This window comes from Pocillopora verrucosa, chromosome 6 (assembly GCF_036669915.1).
Source record: "Pocillopora verrucosa isolate sample1 chromosome 6, ASM3666991v2, whole genome shotgun sequence".
Taxonomy (NCBI): domain Eukaryota; kingdom Metazoa; phylum Cnidaria; class Anthozoa; order Scleractinia; family Pocilloporidae; genus Pocillopora; species Pocillopora verrucosa.
Window position 1 is genome coordinate 25,028,156 of NC_089317.1, and position 19,429 is coordinate 25,047,584.

At 37.1% G+C, this 19,429-nt stretch overlaps 4 protein-coding genes across 4 annotated transcripts in view; 2 read left to right on the forward strand and 2 right to left on the reverse strand.

The window, feature by feature from the left end:
* Positions 1 to 6,062, reverse strand: part of LOC136281972 (protein FAM234B-like) — a 9,843-nt gene extending 3,781 nt beyond the window's left edge. Inside the window, 7 exon segments of the mRNA XM_066169006.1 lie at positions 8 to 85; positions 88 to 250; positions 800 to 896; positions 1,231 to 1,381; positions 2,196 to 2,461; positions 2,860 to 3,784; positions 5,897 to 6,062. Coding sequence (XP_066025103.1) covers positions 8 to 85; positions 88 to 250; positions 800 to 896; positions 1,231 to 1,381; positions 2,196 to 2,461; positions 2,860 to 3,752 — 1,648 coding nt within the window. The 5' untranslated portion in view covers positions 3,753 to 3,784; positions 5,897 to 6,062.
* A 190-nt stretch (positions 6,063 to 6,252) lies between these two features.
* LOC131782386 (F-box only protein 3) lies at positions 6,253 to 10,105 on the forward strand. The gene is made up of 3 exons (XM_059099152.2): positions 6,253 to 6,764; positions 7,286 to 7,848; positions 8,389 to 10,105. The coding sequence occupies exons 1-3, from the start codon at positions 6,380 to 6,382 to the stop codon at positions 8,755 to 8,757; spliced, it is 1,317 nt and encodes a 438-aa protein (XP_058955135.1). The 5' UTR covers positions 6,253 to 6,379; the 3' UTR covers positions 8,758 to 10,105.
* Positions 10,106 to 10,868: 763 nt separating this feature from the next.
* Positions 10,869 to 14,337, reverse strand: LOC131789456 (golgin subfamily A member 6-like protein 25). Its single transcript, XM_059106606.2, has 7 exons — positions 14,286 to 14,337; positions 13,857 to 13,978; positions 13,332 to 13,481; positions 12,941 to 13,066; positions 12,646 to 12,723; positions 11,963 to 12,040; positions 10,869 to 11,492 (listed from the first exon to the last, which is right to left on the reverse strand). The coding sequence occupies exons 1-7, from the start codon at positions 14,335 to 14,337 to the stop codon at positions 10,869 to 10,871; spliced, it is 1,230 nt and encodes a 409-aa protein (XP_058962589.2).
* Positions 14,338 to 15,020: 683 nt separating this feature from the next.
* Positions 15,021 to 18,089, forward strand: LOC131789537 (uncharacterized). Its single transcript, XM_059106723.2, has 3 exons — positions 15,021 to 15,841; positions 16,447 to 16,509; positions 17,100 to 18,089. The coding sequence occupies exons 1-3, from the start codon at positions 15,295 to 15,297 to the stop codon at positions 17,285 to 17,287; spliced, it is 798 nt and encodes a 265-aa protein (XP_058962706.1). The 5' UTR covers positions 15,021 to 15,294; the 3' UTR covers positions 17,288 to 18,089.
* The last annotated feature ends 1,340 nt before the right edge of the window (positions 18,090 to 19,429 follow it).

A 19,429-nucleotide genomic window follows, 5' to 3' on the forward strand; every position in this document is an offset into this window, starting at 1 on the left:
CTAAAGCTCTTTGCATTATATCGCAGCTTGCAAGTGTCAGCTCTGCTTTAGCTCATGGACGTTCTTCCTTCCACAAACTCAAAGTTCCTCCCTCGCCCTCGTGGCCGAGACAGTCTGAAACCCAGTATATAAACAGGTCGTTACCAAGCCCCTGCATGCTGGCTGTCAGGGGAGACGTGTTGCACCTTGATGATGACTTCAAGAAAGGTGTGACTAACGGCTTGCCTGTTTTGCCATCGATTACTGTCACCTGTTGGTCAAAAGTTATTTCAAAAATTATACTGTCTCACGGAGAGGATAGGGGGCTTTTTGAAAGGAGGGGTGCCATACAACAGCATCTCATTAGAAAATTTCTCATTCAAGGTGGGGGAGGGTGACATGGTACCTTGAAGAATGAAAACTGTTTGTTCAGATGGCTGAGATTTCTTCTAAAAAATAATCTTGGCTACTTTTCAATCAAGCAGCTGAGAAATTAACAAGGAAATAAACCCTATATTTTCAAATGTTCCTACTGGGACATTTTGAGCAAGTCAAAATACAATACAACTTAACACTCACTGGCATGCAGAAGTTATCAAAAGCAGTTCTTCACGCAGTTTTCTAAAGCTCAGTGGTACAGCATTGTTAGAAAGAATACAAGGTTTGGGGTTTTGTAGAAAAACAAATTCGAGACAAGACCCCAAGAGTGCATTTGAGCGAGTACCTTCCCTTGGGTAATGATGCGTTGTCTTAAAAATAAAGGTCCAAAGCTGCTCACACTGTTCAACTCGACCATGCATAATTATTTAAACCCACTCACATTTGAGTAAAAATAAACCGGAAATCCTGATCCATAGTTGTACCTCACCAAAAAGTCGGCTGTGTTATCCTTATTGAAGAAACCTGCTGCTGGTGACCTTTCATAATATCAAAGAGAGAATATGTATTAAATTTGTAGCATTTTTTTAATGGACTTTTGTACAATGAAAACCTGACTCAAGTAATCACAATGGCCAAGCAGGACACAGAGAAACATCCAAAAGAGCCAATGAGAAGCCAAGGTATCAGTATCAGCCTCAAGTACAAGGAATTAAAAGATTTGGACAGTGATTTCTGTCAGTTTGTTCTTGATAAATTTTAAAAGGTGAACTGAGATTTCTAGACATATCACATTGTTTAGTGTAATATGGCAAAAAGATGCAATACCCAACAACTTCTAACTCTAAGCTGAAAATTAATGTATGAACTTACGTATACGATTCACTTGATGGGAATACAAAATGCCACAACCTCTTGTAGTTTTCTCCATCAAAAGCAATGACAGTTGTGTTGTACATTGCCATGGTGATGTCAACAGTTCCATCATTGTTCAAATCCACAAGAACAGGAGGATTCATCACCCCTAAATATGAAAGGAAAATTTAAATTCAAAAAACAGAAATATTTCTCTTTTGAGGAAAGACATTAAGCCATGGCCTTGGGTGATTTGTGGACATTTAGAAAATCAGACTTGCCAAAGGGGACAAACAGTGACCACGCATACAAAAGTTGACCACACATACAGCTGTTGTTTTATTTCCTGTTTAAGCATTTAAAAATTTAGTCAGCTGGTGGTATTAACTCAGTTGGTCACCAACGTACATCAAGCATAAGACAAGAGTGGCAATGTGTTCATTACATAAAACCACCTGGTTAAAGATTTCGTGCAAATATTTGAAACCTGAGATTGGCCTTGCAAGAGGCGAATTCCCTGAGAATGAAGTGCAAAATATTCCAAATGGAATAATACCCAGTAGATGCCATTTGATGTTCCAAATATAATTTTCAGTTTTACCAAGTGAATGGTGCATAACTTTACCACTGTCTGGAGTCACAATTGGTTTCCATGATGAGGCACCATGCACACTTCTCTTGGCAAACAGCCAACAGAAAGAGCAGATCAATGCAGGAGTGGGACAGGAGGGTGGGGGAAGGGGAAGGGGCAGGGGGAGAAAACAAGAGATTCAAAGTGGCAGGCTGATAAAAAGCCACCTGATAAGCAAGCTCCAACTTTGAACACAACTGTTTGCTTCCCCCATTTAAAAATTATACATGTTGTCTTCTCTTTGATTGCATTTTATTTCCAACATTGAATGGGTTGGGGGTGCAGGATGATTTCCAACATAAAAATCCAAGGTTGTAGGTCTGTAGAATCTACACTTAGATTTTTTTCATACCTTTATAATCATCTTTATAGATAAGCTTAGAGTTTTCAATCAAGCCATGGAAGAGATCTATCAGTGGCACAACATAGAGCCCTCCTGGGTGTGTCTCTCCACCTGTACCAAACAGCACAAGCTCGGTAGAATCTTTTTTTGTGTATATAACAGGAGAAAAGTAAGTTTCTCTTTCATCTGGAGTTCTCACCCATCTTAACACCTCTCCAGTTTTGCCAGAGAATATTAAAAGACGTCCAACCAGACGCTCAGGACTGTTGGGCTCGCTGGGAAACAATAAAAGCACATAATTCACTATGTCTTATCTTCAGTTGCTAATGATTTCATTTTTAAAAATATTAAATTAGAGAACACTGTCCCCAAGAAAAAAAAAAAGCTACAAATAAATGAATTAATTAACAGCACCTTACAAATATCGACAACCAAGAAATTCCTATTTTGGGGGGGAATTCGGGGAGGGGGAGAATTCCAAATTCCAAAATATCGTTTTGAAATTTTGGCAGGAGAACCATTTTCTTTAGCCTGGTTTCCACATGATTGAGAAGATTATGACCATCCTGATGGCAAATTACTCGTTTCTCAGGATTATAAATGGGTATTAGCAATGGTTTGTTAATGAATATATGTATATTGAGAAAACTCAAGAGCAATATCATCAACTTACGCCAAAGGATCCCCCCCATGTGTGACAAGAACTTCCATCACCCCATCTCCATTCAAATCTCTGATGAACTGAGCTGTGTACAAGTTCATGTTGGTATCTCTAGATTCCTGTGGTCCAAAATTCCAAATAAGCTCTCCTCTTTTACCACTGATGGCTTGAAAAACTCCTGCCCTTCCAGATATCAAACAATCTCGGACACCATCCATGTCTAAATCACCATTACAGTTTACTGAATAGATTTCATGCATGGTATAATGTCTCCATAACTGTTTGCCAGTTTTTCCATCAAGAGCCATAAGGCCACCATAACAGGGATAGGTGCCATTAAAATACAGATCACATGATATCTTTGGTGCATTGTAGCCATCTACACCAGTTGAAAAGCCAACCATGAGGTCATCAACTCCATCTTCATTCACATCATTGAGTCGCACTGCAGTTTCTGTCATAAGTTTTGGCATTGTTGCATGCCACACCTTGGTGGCTTCAAGCTCATCACATGGAGCAAAATTATTCTCGTCATTCAAGAAGCCATCTTGTTTATCTGTAAGAACCTTCTTCACAAAATGGGCATCAGAATCCTTGGATTTTGATTCAATTGCTTGTAGAATGAGCAACACAAGTCCAGTAATGCAAATAGAAAAAAATGCCAGCCAAAGAAAGAAAACAAAACAAGCTCTGGTTGTGCACCAAGGTTTTGAATGTGCTCTCCTGATTTTTGTAGTCCTGTTTGGAGGCATTAACTGTTTTTGTACATTTCTTGTTGGGCTAAGTAATGCCGTCCCATAGCCATCATCAATTTCATCATCGAGGTCATCAGAATCATCATCCTCTTCACTTCCAAGATGTGAAAACTTGTTTGCTTCTGGTTTGTAAATATTACTCAATGTCATATTGCCATAAGCTCTTTAGTCTACAATCAAACCTGAAAGTAATTTCAAGAACTCATAGTTAGTTGTAGTTATTAATAACAGAATTGTATTGTACATGTATTGCACAGTTTCTAGACACAATCCAATAATGCTTCGAGGTATTCATAAATTTTAAAAATAATATATAGATTTAGGCAAGCCTAAAAGTGGAGCTTGCATTTTTTTTTTTCTTGCACGTCTCTTTAGCAAAACTAAAGCCCCTGCTATGAATAAAGTGCGTGGTAATATTAATGGATTTCCATTTGCAACTTCTCCATGTCCTTGTAGAGGACTGATTATCAGATAGTGCCCATGGTACAGTTGGCCCTGCATGCTAAAAGTAGCACCTTGTATGGTTGGTCATACAGTCGTACATCCAAATTTTTTCAGCTTGATGGGTTACTACTATTTTGTGTAATTATAAGGCCACACTCTGCAAGCTCCGCTATAATAATAATAATAACATCATTTAGAACTTACAATCAATTAATTCTAAGGAAAGAAAATGTAACCCAACCTTTAGGGAAGGAAGTTTTGAGATTTTATTTAAAAGTAGCCAGCAACTTACTATTCCCTATTTCATCAAGGAGAGAGTTTCATCCGCCTTACGTCTTAAAGATTACTATTGAACTGCTAAATTTGACAATGTCTCAAAGCTATAATCAGTGACAAAAAAAACTTTGCATTACATTAATTTTTCAAAGCAAAAACCTTCCTTCCTCTCCATCAACTATTCTACACCAACATAGCAAGTTTTGGTAACAAAAATACAAGTTTTTTTTGGTAAGGGGGAAGAGTAGGAAGATGAAATATAAAGTGTAAAATTTGTCAAATGGAGCACAATTTACTCACTGTCAACAGTTAGGAGAAAAGGGGTACAGTCCCCGTCCCAACCCTTTTGTCTCTGATAGACCAAGCCTATTCTTTTTTAAATCAGATATTGCTAAAATTTTCCAGCATAAAGTATGATTTGCAAGATAGTGTTAGATTAAGAGTTACAGTGGAGAGGAAGCAATTTAAGGAAGACTGGCTTTAGAGTTATTGAAGTAAATAACCCTTTCTATGCCACACTCTGTCAGCAGTAATTAACTTTTACACCCAAAGATTGACTAAGTTATTGTATAGCTTGTGTTCTTGATCTATAGCAGTCTCTTTGCAAGCAACCATAAGCTTCACTAAACAAAATACCGCTTGCACCCTTAATTCCATAATTGGGAAAAATTTATGCACCCTTCAGATTTGACCGCTATTAGACCTCAGATCGATTTTAAACAATAAAGATTAATTTAGATGCTTGAAGGCTACTGCTTCCCCTTTTACTCAAAACACACTATTGATGAGATTAGGTCACCGTCACAGTTTATCACAACTAAAAAGGCCTTACAATTGTTCTTTTACAGCTAAGATCAAGGAAGTGAAAGGGGAGACTAAATGAGATACTTTGACAAGATTTCCGTATAACTTCATACTTCCTCGATACATACGGCTCTCGATAAAAGAACAATGGAGAAAAAAGACTTTAGATCACCTTTGGGACCAGGGCTTTGTTCTCGATTAGTATGGGGCTAGAAGGAAACCTTTCCCTACATTTCCTCATACAGATCATATTTCTTCTTAAATTAATCTCTTCTTCCTTTTCATTTCTTCCTTGCTTCATTTTCGTTCCTCCATGAGCAATGATAGTTTAATTAAATAGAAATCTGAATAGGCAGTTAATGACACGTCGCTTTAACTCATATAGGCAGAAAATAAACAAAACATGACCTCCAATCGACTCTAGCATTACATTTTTACAATACAGTATACACTTCACTAAAATACACTCAAAACCACTCAAATCGGGCTGAAATTCGTAAAATTGAAAATATTGTACGTAAGCAGAGCATCAAAAATTTCGCCATCGCAATATCTCCATTAAATTATCTAATTCTCCCCTAACGAGCTTCTTGAATGTGATTTTTTAAGTACTGTTTGCGATGAATTCAAAAAAGAGCGTATCTCCTCTGTTAACTGTGTTAGACTCTTCACGAACAACCTTAACCAGAAATCAAAATATCAAGCTGACCAATGTATTATTAACGACAATGGCATTACTCATTCATATTAGCAAAAAATATTTTCAATACCTGTAAGAGAGAGAATTCACGCTGAATATACACGACTAGTCATCACCTCTCGTAGAAGTCGGTTTGACAGCAACGATTTCATTTGCCAACGGTTCGACTCGCAGTTCGTATTAAATTAATGTGTAACTTTTGAAAACACGTAGACAGACATGTCAGTGATCGAGTTTCAAACACATACAAAAAACGAACTTACTGGAGTAGACTGGGCCAAAAATATTGACGAATACCGCTTTTCTCCCACCCCACCCCTATATATGATTTTTTTTTCTTTTAATTGTGAGAGTGCGACTGAAAAGATTCAGCCAGGTGTGGTGCCAATTTAACGAAAAAAAATTTACCTACATAAGAGAATAGGAAAAGACAATTTGAAAGTGTCGACTGATAATTTTGATAGCGAAATTAGCAAAGGTACTACCCTTTTCTTACAACTACCTTCCCCCCCCCCTTTACTCCGCTCCCGTGGGATCATGACTCTAAGACAACATGGCAGCCAAATGCTCATACTTGGCCTCATTGCCTGCTATTCCTTTGGTGAATGTTCTGTCGTTCTTGGATAGGAAAGACTTGTTTAGTTGCTCTCAGGTTTGTTCGCGATTCAATCAAGTTGTCTCCGATCTTCCTGTGTGGAAATCATGGTGTAATGAAGTGTGGTTGGTCGGAGAATGCCCGCCGGGAGTAACATGGAAGCAGTTGTTTGTGGAATGGAAAGCGAAATGGGGTCGCTATGAATCTTGTTATGCAACCATAAGAAAAGCTTGGAACATCATTGAAGACTTTACAAAGCTTCACTGTCCTAATATTTATGCATCTTTGAACGATGGATTGTCAGAAGAAGAAATTCGCGAAACCGAAGCTAACAAACTCAATGGTGAGTATTCATAATTTAGTTATTAAATTTACAGCAGCTTTTACAGAGTTTGAAGTCATATTTTTAAAGTCAATAATCAGAATGGTTCTCATCTTGTTCATTTTCTTGTCTCTCTTTTTTTTCCCCTCTTTTTTTGTACACGGTCATCCAACAATGATTTTTAATTCAGATGACAACATATGAGATTTTATATCGTTGATCGTTAGCAAAGCTGGACAACGACAACTATAAGAAGAAACTCAGTATTGTATGTCCATTGGAGAGAACTTCATGCTGTCAGTAAGAGGTAGTAACCAACAAAAAAATCGGTGGCTAGTGTGCCATTTTAGGCAAAGTTTCATGGAAAGATTGCGGAATGCCTGGCACAATTTAAATGAGTGAGTTCCCTGTCTTGCACGTCATTCCATGAATCCGTATTGTGTCCTTGGTAACCTTTTCTCCTACAAGTTCAAATTTCCTCTCTACTTTGAAACTTATTAACAGATAAAAAAGGCCAACTTGAAAACCTATTTGTCCTGCAGGTTGTAGTCTTCCAAATGAACTGAGATGTTCAATTCGTATCCACAACGGACAGCAGCTCGTCTGTCCAGGGCTGATTGGATCCATGGCAATTTCCAATCACTACCAAAGTGAATCTCTTCTGGAGCTTGGCATAGCTGCTGGAGCACTCCAGAGCCGTGATGGGCTGAGGAACTGTATTCCTGTTTCCTTATGTGTGAATACTGGAAATGGACAATTTATGGCATTGACAAATGAAGAAGGGCGTAATCCGGGAGATTTGTTCTGGCCAAGCCCAGATCGCAGTGCTGACAATTTTGACATTTCTCCAATGAGAATGCACCATTTTCTGAGTGGAAGCAATTTTGAAAGCTGGCTGTGTAACTATGCAGATCAGTTGTCTCGGAACTGCTTCCCAGTAATTAACAAAGAAATTTACAAGTTCTTATTTTCTGCCTCTGCGACAACCCAAGGAATCACAGTTACCACGACTACTGCATTTCTTCCAGAGCTAAGTAGTGTCAAACCTCCCCTGTTTTTCTTCACATATCGCATATCAATTTCCATGGATCCCAAGTGTTCTGAGGTAGGTTACAAGTTGTAAAAGGCACTTTAAATTTAAGAATTTTTCCTTAAAATCACAGACATCATTCTCTATTGTTGCTTGCTACATGCGAAAAACATCATGCAAATTTGTCACTGACTCATGCCTTCCATGTCACAAGGTTTTAAAAATGTTTATCATGTTGTGTACAACTACCACAAAGCAGTTACCATCATGACTTTGATTTGACGATATTTAAACCACTCAACTTCTAAAAGTGATTAACATGTAACTTCTTATTATGTTATCCTTACATTCTTCAGCAAAGAGGTAATAAGAATTCTCAAACTTATCAATTAGAAGTTTTTAAACTAATTTACAAGGAAATTTCTTGCAGCTAGAGGGGAGAATTAACAATTAGGTCTTGGGAGTTAAAGGTTAAAAAACATTTGTTTTGCAAACATATTACAGGTGATGATTATCAGTAGCTTCACGCCACAGAAACTAGACATTTATTTATAGTGGGCATCAAAGAAACTTCTTTCCTTACACTAACAGATCTTTGGCCTTTTCACATTTCAGTTTATAAATAAATGTCAGCTCACAACACGTCACTGGTACATTACTGATGCAAATGGAATCAAAGAAGAAGTCCATGGGGATGGTGTGGTTGGAGAGTTTCCAGTAATGACCCCAGGGGCACTCCATGAGTACATTAGTTGTACAACATTTTCTACTCCCACAGGGGTCATGGAGGGACATTATGTCTTTCAATGTCTAAACAAAAGCGAAAGGATTAATGTCAAAATACCTCCATTATATTTTAAGAGCCTACCTTTTGTGGCTGCCGAGCAGAGATTGTTAAACATGCCACAAGGTAAGTGTGAAGAAGTGAGTAAAATTTCAGGAGGAGCAGAGGAAAAGAAAGTTGTTCATAAAAAAGGAAAATGAATGAATCAAAATTTCAATGTTCTTGCCTACATTTTCTTCTTGTATTTTTCCCCTTTGTCTTAGCAGCTTATGTCTGCTGTGTAGGCCATTTTTATTGAAATTTTTTCTTTCATTAAAAGTTGACATTGTAATTAACCTTTTTAATTTTAACCCTAAGCAGAAGTAGATAATCAAACAAATAAGCTGGCTAGATATTGGTTATCATTTGAGTATTGCATGTGAACCAGTGGCCGTTTCTGAATTCCAAAAACCAGAATGATGAAAGCAGTTTTTGTATCCAACATTTTGTGTTTAATGTTGTTGCCCTGGCGATCTGACATAACCAATTAAGCTGTCTTTTTGTATTTTATAACAATCATTAAAAATGGTTGATTTAATGTGGTAAGTCAATAAGTGACTGTAATCAACAGTCATGTAAAACACAAATGGAATCACAAAAAGATTGTTAACCAGTTATTTAAACAAGGTCTAACACAAATTGCAGTTCCATGCAAACAATGGACCTCAAGTATTCTCTAGAAGAGGGTTGATTTAACCCTTTAACTCCCATAAGTGACCAAAAAAAGGAATTTCTCCTTACAATATCAAAACAATATCAAGCAGGCAAGTTATGAGAATAAAGAGAAATATCAGTTAGGGGATTATAAGATGATCTAATACTAAATCCTCCAAACTAACATCAGAAGAACCGTATAGGAGATAGTAAGGAGAATTACTAATGAGATCTTGGGAGTTAAAGGGTTAATAAAATAATGTCCTTCCACTGTTGACTTTCAGTCCTCTTGACACTGTTCATAAAAATGAATGTTCAGATAAAAGGTTAGGCTAAATTAAAGATAGTTTAGAGCATGGTTTTGTTAAACAACGACTAAGGTTTGCTTAAGTAACCAGCCCTCTAAGTGATAATTATTTATGTTAATCAAGCAAGATACAACCATCTTCCTGATGGTTTTGATGAACCCTTTAACTCCCAGAAGTGATGAACATAAAACTTCTCCCTAAAATATCCATACATTCTTCAGCAAAGAGATAATGAGAATATTCAACCTTATCGGGTAGAAGCTGCTATCTTGATCTAGAACTAAGTTCTCATAACTGAAAATGTGTAGCAGCTATAGGGGAGAATTAACAATCAGATCTTGGGAATTAAAGGATTAACAAGCAGATGATTTGACCCCTTTTGCCTATGTAATATATCTCACAGGAGTAATGCAGTCATGTTATGGATAGAAACATTCACTCATTTGTTATAAATGTACAGATTATAATTAAATTCGCAAAAATGTTTTTTTTCTTTATATCATAATTATTACAAAATGCATAGGGAGTGAAACGTGGAACTTTTCAATTAAAGATGTTTTGTTCAGAAATCATGTCAAATTATTTTGCTATTAATACTTACCTTGTGTGAAAGAAGTGCAAGGTTCGCTGTGCCGTTTTCCAGTTGGGTTTCATAACAGACTTGTTTCTTATTGTGGATTCTCTCTTCTTTGGTTCGACTTCTTCCTACCGGACAGATCATATGCTCGGAGTGTGCTCTTCATTTAGGATGATGGGTTTAAAAAAAGCGAGGTGAAAAAAGAAAAGAAAGAGGCAAATGATGCTCACATATGTCTACTATGCACAAGTTAATAACGTAATAGTAAATAAGTAAATTTATTTACGAAATCATCCTCACCAATGAACTGATGAAAAATTTCAGGAAAAGGCACCTGAAAAAAATTCAGGTTAAAGCGACACTAAATCGAAATGCGTCCTTGCGAAAAAACATCGAGGTTAATCCACTCCATTGTCGAAGACCCTGTGTTTCAAATGAAAATATTTACGATGACAGACTTCATTTGCTACTTAGGGTGCAGGGCATTTCGGTTGATCACAATAGATGCCTAGAATTTACATCAGAAATGAATGATTCGACTTAACAGCCCCGTTCAAAGAGAAATTAAATAACCGTAAAAATTACACAAAACCACATCATTCAAACGGAAGTAAATGCAAGTTTTATTTCCCTATATAGTCATTACAAAACAGACTGCAGATCTTTAAGTACAAAGGAAAACTTTGTAACAATATTATCAACTTAACAAGCTTCTTATCTCGATTTCTTTTACTTAATGAAAGTTGTTAACAGTTTGTACTGGAACAAAGTACAAGATGTTATTTGATAAACTCGCCATGGGAGTGAAACCAATATCGTTAGGGTGAAAGCCGGGTGGAGGTCGTTTATTTGCAGTCATCATCTTTAAGTACTCCACAGGAACTTGTAAGCATGCTCCAGCGATGTCTTCAGCCGCATTTGCCTTCGATCCGAGGCCCATCTTTGTATATAAATTCCTAAGACGCCTCATGTATGTACTATTGCAGTTGGCGGTGCGCTCTTGTTGATTCGTGCCAGAGGTTGTCGAGGAAATGTGATCTTCCGCGCAGTTACTTTTCCTATTCTCATTTCTGTCTGTCATAGTCCACTCGTCAATTTTTTCAACAGAATCGTGCGCGATATCCTCGCCATTGTTCTCTAGAATGTTTTCCTCACTTGGTGGAGGTTGTTCCTCTGGGCTTGCGCATGAACTTGCCCAGTAATTCATCGAGGTCGTCTCGTTCCCTTGATGAGCTTGCTGACTGGAATCATGACCTTCCTTGTTTTTAGCAACCGCAGTGTGAATAGATGGAAAGAAGTTCACAGTGCAAGTTTCCACAGGCTCTGTCTGAGTTTTTTCATATCTTTCGGATGTCACCTTTGAATTGTGAAAGATGCAATAAAACACACATGAATATGATTTGAAGTTCCTGTTTGAAAAGCGCAGTGAGTATTGTGTAAATGACGCCAAACTGAACACGAGAAATGATTGTCAAGATTCCGAGCGAATGGACCCTGTGAAACAATGTTTAATGCTTGATGGCGTTAAAAATGCATAAATGAAAAAAAAATGTAGAAATGTGGTGAAAAATAAAAGCGATACACCCAATTGGCCATGAGGCTGTTATCAAGTAGTCCGTCATTGGAAACCAAGGGTTGAACGTGATATAAAATTTGTATGATTTTCATTTTGCTTTGCTGCCCTTTCTGATTGGCTAAAGAAATTCGCGCCACTGGCTCCATACGAAGGTAATATTTTTCTCTATTCTGATTGGTCGGAGTGAACAATTTGATTTTAATCTGATTGAATCTAATTTAATTTTTACATATTACATATACATCGCTCACTTTTTGTTCTTTTTCTTCCTCTCGTTGAATCTCTAGATCTTCTTCCCAATTTTCTGACTTCTCGGTAGTGTCACGTAACTAAGCAACAAGACATTATTCATTAACAACATAAGATGCAAGCTTACATCCAAAAACAATTATCAACTGAGTTGATAACGTAAACTGGCTACCGTAACGAGTTTAAAAGCTGACGATTCGAGCGTTAGCCCTTCAATTTACATTATCAACTCGGGTGATAATACTAAATTACTCTGTTTTATTCTCCTACCAACGCAGCACTACAGTTTCTTTAGAAACTTACTCTTTCTATTCATTACATCCAAAAAGACACACGGTCTCGGAGGAATTCTACAATGTCAAGTTTGAATTTATCACACCATGTGCATTTACGCGTGAAAATATGGTCTTAAGATTAAGATCATAGATGAAACGACAACATTTTTCATGACATGTCTGAATTATGAATGGAAAAGAGTGCGCGGAGGGGGCAACAGAAAAAGTGAAGAATTTCAGGAGGCTTTCCTCTTCCTTGATCTTCCCATCGTTCCCAGCGTGCTTTCCTTTTTCCTCTCCCCAGACCCCTGAAGCAGTAACGGCAATAACAAAGTAGTAAGCAGTAACTACTGAAATGATCAATTCCAAATGATAAAAAAAAAACGAGACCCATCTACTATATATTTTACCTTCAGAGAATCACTCTTGGCAGGAGATTCTTGAATTTGGACATCAAAATTAGTTGTTTTCAAATCCCTAATTTTTACCTGAAAACGAAACATTTGACGTACAGAAACAAATCTTATGAAAAGTTAATTTCTAAAAATCAGAAGATGTTCGAGAGTAGATTGTCAATTACTCTAAAACAATAGAAAAAAGTAAGGCAGAGAAAGACAATCAAGACTCTGATCACTAAATCGCTTTTTAGCTATACGCGGAAATGGAGATTTATTTCCCATTCCACCCCAAATCAAACTAACTGACCTCAAGCTTATGAATCTTGGAGTTCTTTTGCTGGATCTTTTCTAAAAACTCTTCAGTAACTTTCTCCTTTGCCTTCTGGATTTCTTTATTAGATCGCAATAGCTTTTCCATCTGTTTATTGAAGTTCTGTTTCCGACATAATAATGAAATTATTCAGTCATGTTACATTACGTGTCACAGATACATTAAACATTTTGTTTTCTTTATTTGAATTCATTTCGAAGGAAGGAAAAATAAAAATTTGTTACATTTGTTATATCTGATGCGTGAAAAGACGACTGTAAAGCGATGCTGGAAGATAGGTGCTGCACGATCTCTGCTCCTACAACCTTCAACCATTTTGAGCAAATCTCTGGAAAAAAAAGATATGCCTAGGGACCATTATACTTACAGCCATCTTTTGATTTGCTTCATCCAGTTTTTTCTTTGTATCATTGAGCTCTCTTTGCAACTTGTTCAGCTGTTCAAGCGGATTCTTTTCCAACTTGACCCAAAGAGCTTTCTTTTGTCTTTCCAAATTCTTAACTTTTCCGTTAAGAATCTTAAAGGTGTAAGAAATTAAGAGAATTCAGTAGAGAAGTTTGGATCAATATCAGTATCTGGGCAACTGCCCACCTACCCCTCCCTAACTCAACAACAGTCTATTGATAACAATTTAGGGTTAATGTTGGGTTAGGGGAGGGGTAGGTGGGCAGTTGCCCAGATACTGATAATGATCCAGAAGTTTTATGCCCTAAATAATACATATACTGACAAATTCCTAGGTTAGCGGTAATCGGCCTTCGAACAAATAGGCCCAGGTTAAAATCTATGGGGACTGATGTTGCATTTTCCCCGAATTATACTGGCAGTTCTCTTGAGGAAGTGAAAGAGTGGTTTGAAAACTGAAGTAAGAATCAAACTCAGTACATTTTACCTTTATCTCTTGCTGCTGTTCAGCCTTAGATTTCTCGTGGAAAAACTTCTCCTGAGCTAACTGCGCTTCCAACCTTCGAATACTGGTCATGAGGTCTTCCTTAGAAACACTCAGATCTGCGGCTAGTGAATAATTTTACTCAATCAGAAAAAATTCACCTTAAGAAAGATTTGTGCCGTTAAAGCTTTCAGGTAATAGGTACTTACAAGTCGAAAATCGAATGTGAGCTCAATGTATTCTAAACTTGTTTGAATATTCTACCATAAATGTCAAAATTTCACTGTGCATCCTCAACTGGACCATTAGAAAAGAAAACGTATCAAACTGATCATGAAACTCAACTTTTACATGAAACACAATGACATGAGAATCGATGTATTTACTCTAAATGCTGCACGAAAATAGACGAAAAAAAGTACAAGGTAGTACCTCCTGTGTTGTTTTGTTGCCTCTTAAAATTCTTGCGGTTTCTTGCTGCCATAACAGTTTGGATATATTATCTTTAGGATTTTCTGTTAATTGCAGATTTCTATCAGACAAATATTTTCTCTCTCTTTGCCGCTCGTGTGGTAGCTTCTCTGAGAAGTTCCTCACCGTTCAAATATTTTGACAGGCGACTTAACGGTTAAATGATGTCATAGTCAACGTGACAATGGATTATATGACGATTGACGCAAAACTTCAAATCACCCTGCGCGCACGCGAACTCGAGAACAGGCCGTCCTCGTTTTCAGAGTGTAGCGTGCTTCCACTCTATTACCTGACGTGGTTTTTCTCAATTTTTCAGTGCCTTCACAGCGAATATAGAATATGCAATGTGTCCTGCCAGCTTAAAGAGACAGTGAGCTCTGAGGAGAAGAATACGATAGTTGAGTGCCTTCATTTGATTTGGTTTGAGTTGTTTAAGAATATTATAGTTACGAGCTCGAGTGACTAAATTCCTTCCTCTCCTCCTCCATACTCTACATCACCTTCTCTTTCATTTCAGGTGTGTCAATTGCTGGGGGATTAAAGTAACAGTTCTAAAGCTCTCTTTATAAACCATTCAATAACCTCTAACTCTCTTTCGTAAACTTGCTCCAGTTTCCAGAGTCCAGTCCAAAACAAAAAATTCTTCTTCAGGTAACCGCACCTCCGTACGTCATTTGTGACGTCATTCGAGAGAGCTTGCATCCTTGTTGCCAAAAATTTAATTAATAGTTATTGACTTATTTATTTGACGATGAAGATCCTAAGGGGTTAGTTGATGAATTTAACCCCAAGATTATAGACAAAAACACTGTGGTACTCATTTTGAAAGGTTCTATCGCTGCCTAAGATGTCTAATCTGACCCATGAAGCGACAGGAACGAAAGAAACGAGCATAACTCGCTAATCAGTAATAATTTGCATTCGGAATTTGTTTATACGAACACCTTCGTTACACTGGAGAATCGTCATGGATGAATTCGAAACAATAAGTCTCGATACCGAAGAGTGCAAGATTTGTGGACAACAGACAGGGGAAGAGCTGATTTCATGTATTTTGCGCAAGAAATTGCCCAGCTCGGGGGAAAACATTATTGAGTCTTCGAAAGCAGAGGAGGCTACCTTTGCTCATCGAATTTGCCTGGAAAGATGGGACACTATCATGAAGAACACGTTTTATCCTCAGCCGAAGAAAACGTGGAAAGATAAGCTCAAGGGTTTTATTAGCGCAGGAGAGGCTTCAGTAGAATTTTGGACTCCCGTCTCTGATACTTCGAACGATCGAAACCGGACAATACCAACCACAACAACAAGGTCCTTCTCAACGGCCTCGGACTACTCTGTCTTCAGCCAGAGTAAAGAAGCTTATCGAGTAGCAGAAGTACGAAGCAAACAAGGACAATGGCGATCTAGTAAAGTACGAATTTGTTCTATAGACTCGGAAGAAGAACAGCAACGTTCAGCGTCTCCCGTTGCGAGCGAACAAAGCAAGTTCATTTGGCACACAAAATCGACATGTGGGTATAATCACGTTCAATTATTTAAATTCTGTGGTTATGATTTAAAGCTTGATCGCTAACTTTAACTTCAAACGGTGATAAGTAAACGACAGCCTGTAATTTATTTAAATGTGATTATTTATCGTCCCCCCCCATAAATACATTCATAATATAATTTATCTCTGGTTTGGTAACGAAAGGGATGGATGAGGCCCTTCCATAAGATCGCGAAAGGTTGTGTTTGATAAACATATTTCATATTGGTCATCAGTTACCAATAGTTTTCTGCTGTCAGCTCCTTTTAGTTAAATAAAAACCTGCGCTCTATCGAGACCCTTACTTAAATGGCACATAAATTAAGATGATTTCTTAATGAAATAAATTGACAGAAGATATTTAAACCGTTTTAACATAGGATTTGTCTTTGAGGAGTTAATTCATCCCCTAATATCAATACTTTGTCGAGCAGAAAGTTCACGAGGGTGTAGAAAATATCAGATGGAAGATATTGTTTGATCTGATGCCAAAATTCTTAGAGGTAAAATGATAAGAAATGTATAACAGACAGTAAGGAGAATTGATTTTAAGATCATGAAAGTTTAAGGGTTGAAATATCATGTTAGTGTTGCAGTGTGATTTGAATGAGCTGAAGGATGTGTTGGAGGATCTGAAAAGGAGAATAAATGGTTAGTGTCAGTGACTTCTGTATTTTGAGTGACTCTAAGATAAATTATTCTCATGCAAACACAGTGCTTCTCATTTTAATTCCTCCTGTTGGGAATATTTTATTAAATGCTCTGCATACCTAATATAGAAAATCTCATATGTCAAAGAAAACATTATCCCACAGAGGCTTATTGATGTTATTATGATATTGATAAGTAGGTGGTAGCCATAACAATTCCAAAAATGCACAGGGGTCCTGTGGTGAAATATGTTGAATATACACAATAGTGACTGCAGTCTAAAAGATTTTATGTAATTTTCTTAAAGGTCAGTAAAACCCCAAAATACTTTTCTTGAAAAATGAAGTGTATGTTTTTGGAGTGTGTAATATATTTTTGGATTGGCTCAAATCATCAATGGTCTTTGTCCTTTTGTTTGCATTCCAATTCTCAAAATATTCAACAAATTATGTAGTTGATTTTGGAAAATCTAACTGTAGCAGAATCAACCAAAAAAAAAGAAAAAATTAACTGTTTACTGATCTAGTGAATTGAAGTATAAAATTCTTTGCAATTCTGTTTTTGGAACAAATGATTTCCTTTTCTTACAGGTGTGTCATCAGAGCTGGTAACTCAGCTACAGGAAAAAGACAGTCTTGTTCAGCAGAAACACACCATGGAGACCACGGTGGGTCAACTCATCAGTCTTCAGTCAAATGTCAAGACAGCAAGTTCACAGAATGTATCAAAATCTATGAACCCCACTCACAACCAACGTGGTACCCTGTCTTGCAAATGACACCCTGTCTATGTTATTTTTTCATGGTATACTTGTGGTAGTTATTTCTTTAAGGGCATAACAAACTTATTGTGGTAGGGGCCTTAACAACAGAACCTTCTGTCTATGAATCTACTCATCTTTGTAGACAACCTCACTACAGACACTGTTCCCTTGAATGAAACATTCAGTTTTGCATCTCCTGGATCTATGCCCCTAGTTCTTGCTTATCACATGAAGGTCACTTCATGTGAAATTTGATTTGTCAATTTTGATAGAATTTGTTCAACAATTTGGGGAAACTCTTGAAAAAGGCCCAGTCAGTCTTGATCTTAACCCTTTTACTCCCATAAGTGACCAAAACAGAATTTATCCTCTCAAAATCAATACAATATCAAGTAGACAAGTGATGAGAATAAAGAAAAATATCAGTTAGGATATTTTCAGTTGATCCAATACCAAATTCTCAAAACTATCATCATGAGAATTGTGCGGCAGACAGTGAGGGGAATCACAGTGGAATTAGAGGGTTAAATTGACTGCTCAAGTTAGTCACTTCTGAGAAATGAACAAAACTCTAAGTTTATGAAGAGGTGAGATAGGCTTCTCTTGAGATGAAACAGCTTGCTGTTCCTTTGGACAATCTTTTCATTTTGTTAGAAAAGTTTTATTTGGATAGTATTTAGAGTGTATATAGATGACTAGAACCAAAGATTTGTAATATGCCTTGTACAAACTAAGTCCTTGCTACATTTCTTTTCCCCAATGAACCTTAATCTCATGTATAGTTATATTGTTTAAAAGAAAAATTAGGTTTGCATTATTGATGACCTCTTGAGCAGTTCTTTTCAGATTAACGCTTACTAAAAACACTTGAAAAGAGAAGATTTAGATGTTAAATAGCAACTGATCAAGTCTTAGTTTTAATTTTTTTTTTCAGTTTTGATGTTGTTTACAGATTGTTGATATTACATCCATTTTTATACCAGAGATTTTAAGGCCAGATTAACATATTTGCCAAGGAATTTGTGTGATTCTACTCAATGTAAAATGTAAATTATTACTAAAACTTCTAAAACTCAAAGAGAGAGTTAATTTTCACCACATATGTTATTTATGAGGGATTGTGCTATGTACCTGTGGGGTGGTGGGAGTGTGGGACTAGCTGAATTATTTAGCATCCCATTTGTATTAAGGGGGCAGGGAGTATGAGGAGTTTGCTGTGATAATCTCTATTTATCAATTTTTTAGAAAAAAGGGGTCACAACCAGCTTTGTCCTGGTAGACTGTACCGTGCAGTATTTTTTCCAACTGTTTATGAAATAAGAGAGAGTTTGTACCTACACAGAGTTCCTATGTTGTTAATATAGACAGAAGTGGCACTATTTTATAAAGAGGACAAAATATTAAAAGCAATATGAAAGCAATACTGTCTTGTAAAGGTATTTTAAACGACCTTGAAACTTGGTGCAAGTTTTTTGCAATTCGTTTTTTTGGTAGTCATATCACAAGGGACCCTTCAGCGGTTTGTGTAGACATCCTTTGTTGAATCACTTTCTCTTTGCCTTTACTTTACAACGATGTTGCAGAAATTGCAAACTCTTCTTTGGTGTTGATGGGTTTGAATCAGTATATTTTAAGAGTTGATAATTAATATCAAATTTACGAAAACCAAGAGAACAACTAATTATTCTTCAGAAATAGTGGGAAAACTCGCCTGCACTTTTGCTGATTAGACAGAACAGGTGTCAATATTCTTGCGTTCTTTAGGCGAGCAGAGGAAAGCGCGAGGCAAGTGCGTGATGTCCGCGAGGCGAACGCGAAGAGCAAATGAGGCGCAATAGGAGAAGCGCTCAGTTACCGTTTCCATTGGGTTATGAGTCAGATTGCCCTGTAATCAGAGCCTGATTAGCTTTAGACACGTCAAACGAACGCGCGTCAAATACGCGACTGAAACCACGCGGTTAAATAGCCACAGCTCAATTTCCTTTACTAAAGTGAAAATTTAACTTTTGAAAGCTAGAGGTTGTCATCAACGGATCGTGAATTCATGATTATTTGAACTGCGTTTTTAGTTGGTCTTAGAGTGCACATATCAGAAACATTTGCATATGTTGCGAAAGAGCTCAATGTCCTCAATGCGCTATTTGATAGGAAGCTTGT

What these genes read in the sequence shown, in the direction of transcription:
- LOC131789537 (XM_059106723.2), top strand. Translation starts at nt 15,295, where the DNA reads ATGGATGAATTCGAAACAATAAGTCTCGATACCGAAGAGTGCAAGATT. An exon ending in TTGGCACACAAAATCGACAT is followed by an intron (nt 15,842 to 16,446) that starts GTGGGTATAATC and finishes ATATCATGTTAG; the next exon opens with TGTTGCAGTGTGATTTGAAT. An exon ending in TCTGAAAAGGAGAATAAATG is followed by an intron (nt 16,510 to 17,099) that starts GTTAGTGTCAGT and finishes CTTTTCTTACAG; the next exon opens with GTGTGTCATCAGAGCTGGTA.
- LOC131782386 (XM_059099152.2), top strand. Translation starts at nt 6,380, where the DNA reads ATGGCAGCCAAATGCTCATACTTGGCCTCATTGCCTGCTATTCCTTTG. An exon ending in CGAAGCTAACAAACTCAATG is followed by an intron (nt 6,765 to 7,285) that starts GTGAGTATTCAT and finishes TTTGTCCTGCAG; the next exon opens with GTTGTAGTCTTCCAAATGAA. An exon ending in TGGATCCCAAGTGTTCTGAG is followed by an intron (nt 7,849 to 8,388) that starts GTAGGTTACAAG and finishes TTCACATTTCAG; the next exon opens with TTTATAAATAAATGTCAGCT.
- LOC131789456 (XM_059106606.2), bottom strand. Translation starts at nt 14,337, where the DNA reads ATGGCAGCAAGAAACCGCAAGAATTTTAAGAGGCAACAAAACAACACA. An exon ending in GCAACAAAACAACACAGGAG is followed by an intron (nt 13,979 to 14,285) that starts GTACTACCTTGT and finishes ATTATTCACTAG; the next exon opens with CCGCAGATCTGAGTGTTTCT. An exon ending in CCAAGATTCATAAGCTTGAG is followed by an intron (nt 12,724 to 12,940) that starts GTCAGTTAGTTT and finishes TTTCGTTTTCAG; the next exon opens with GTAAAAATTAGGGATTTGAA.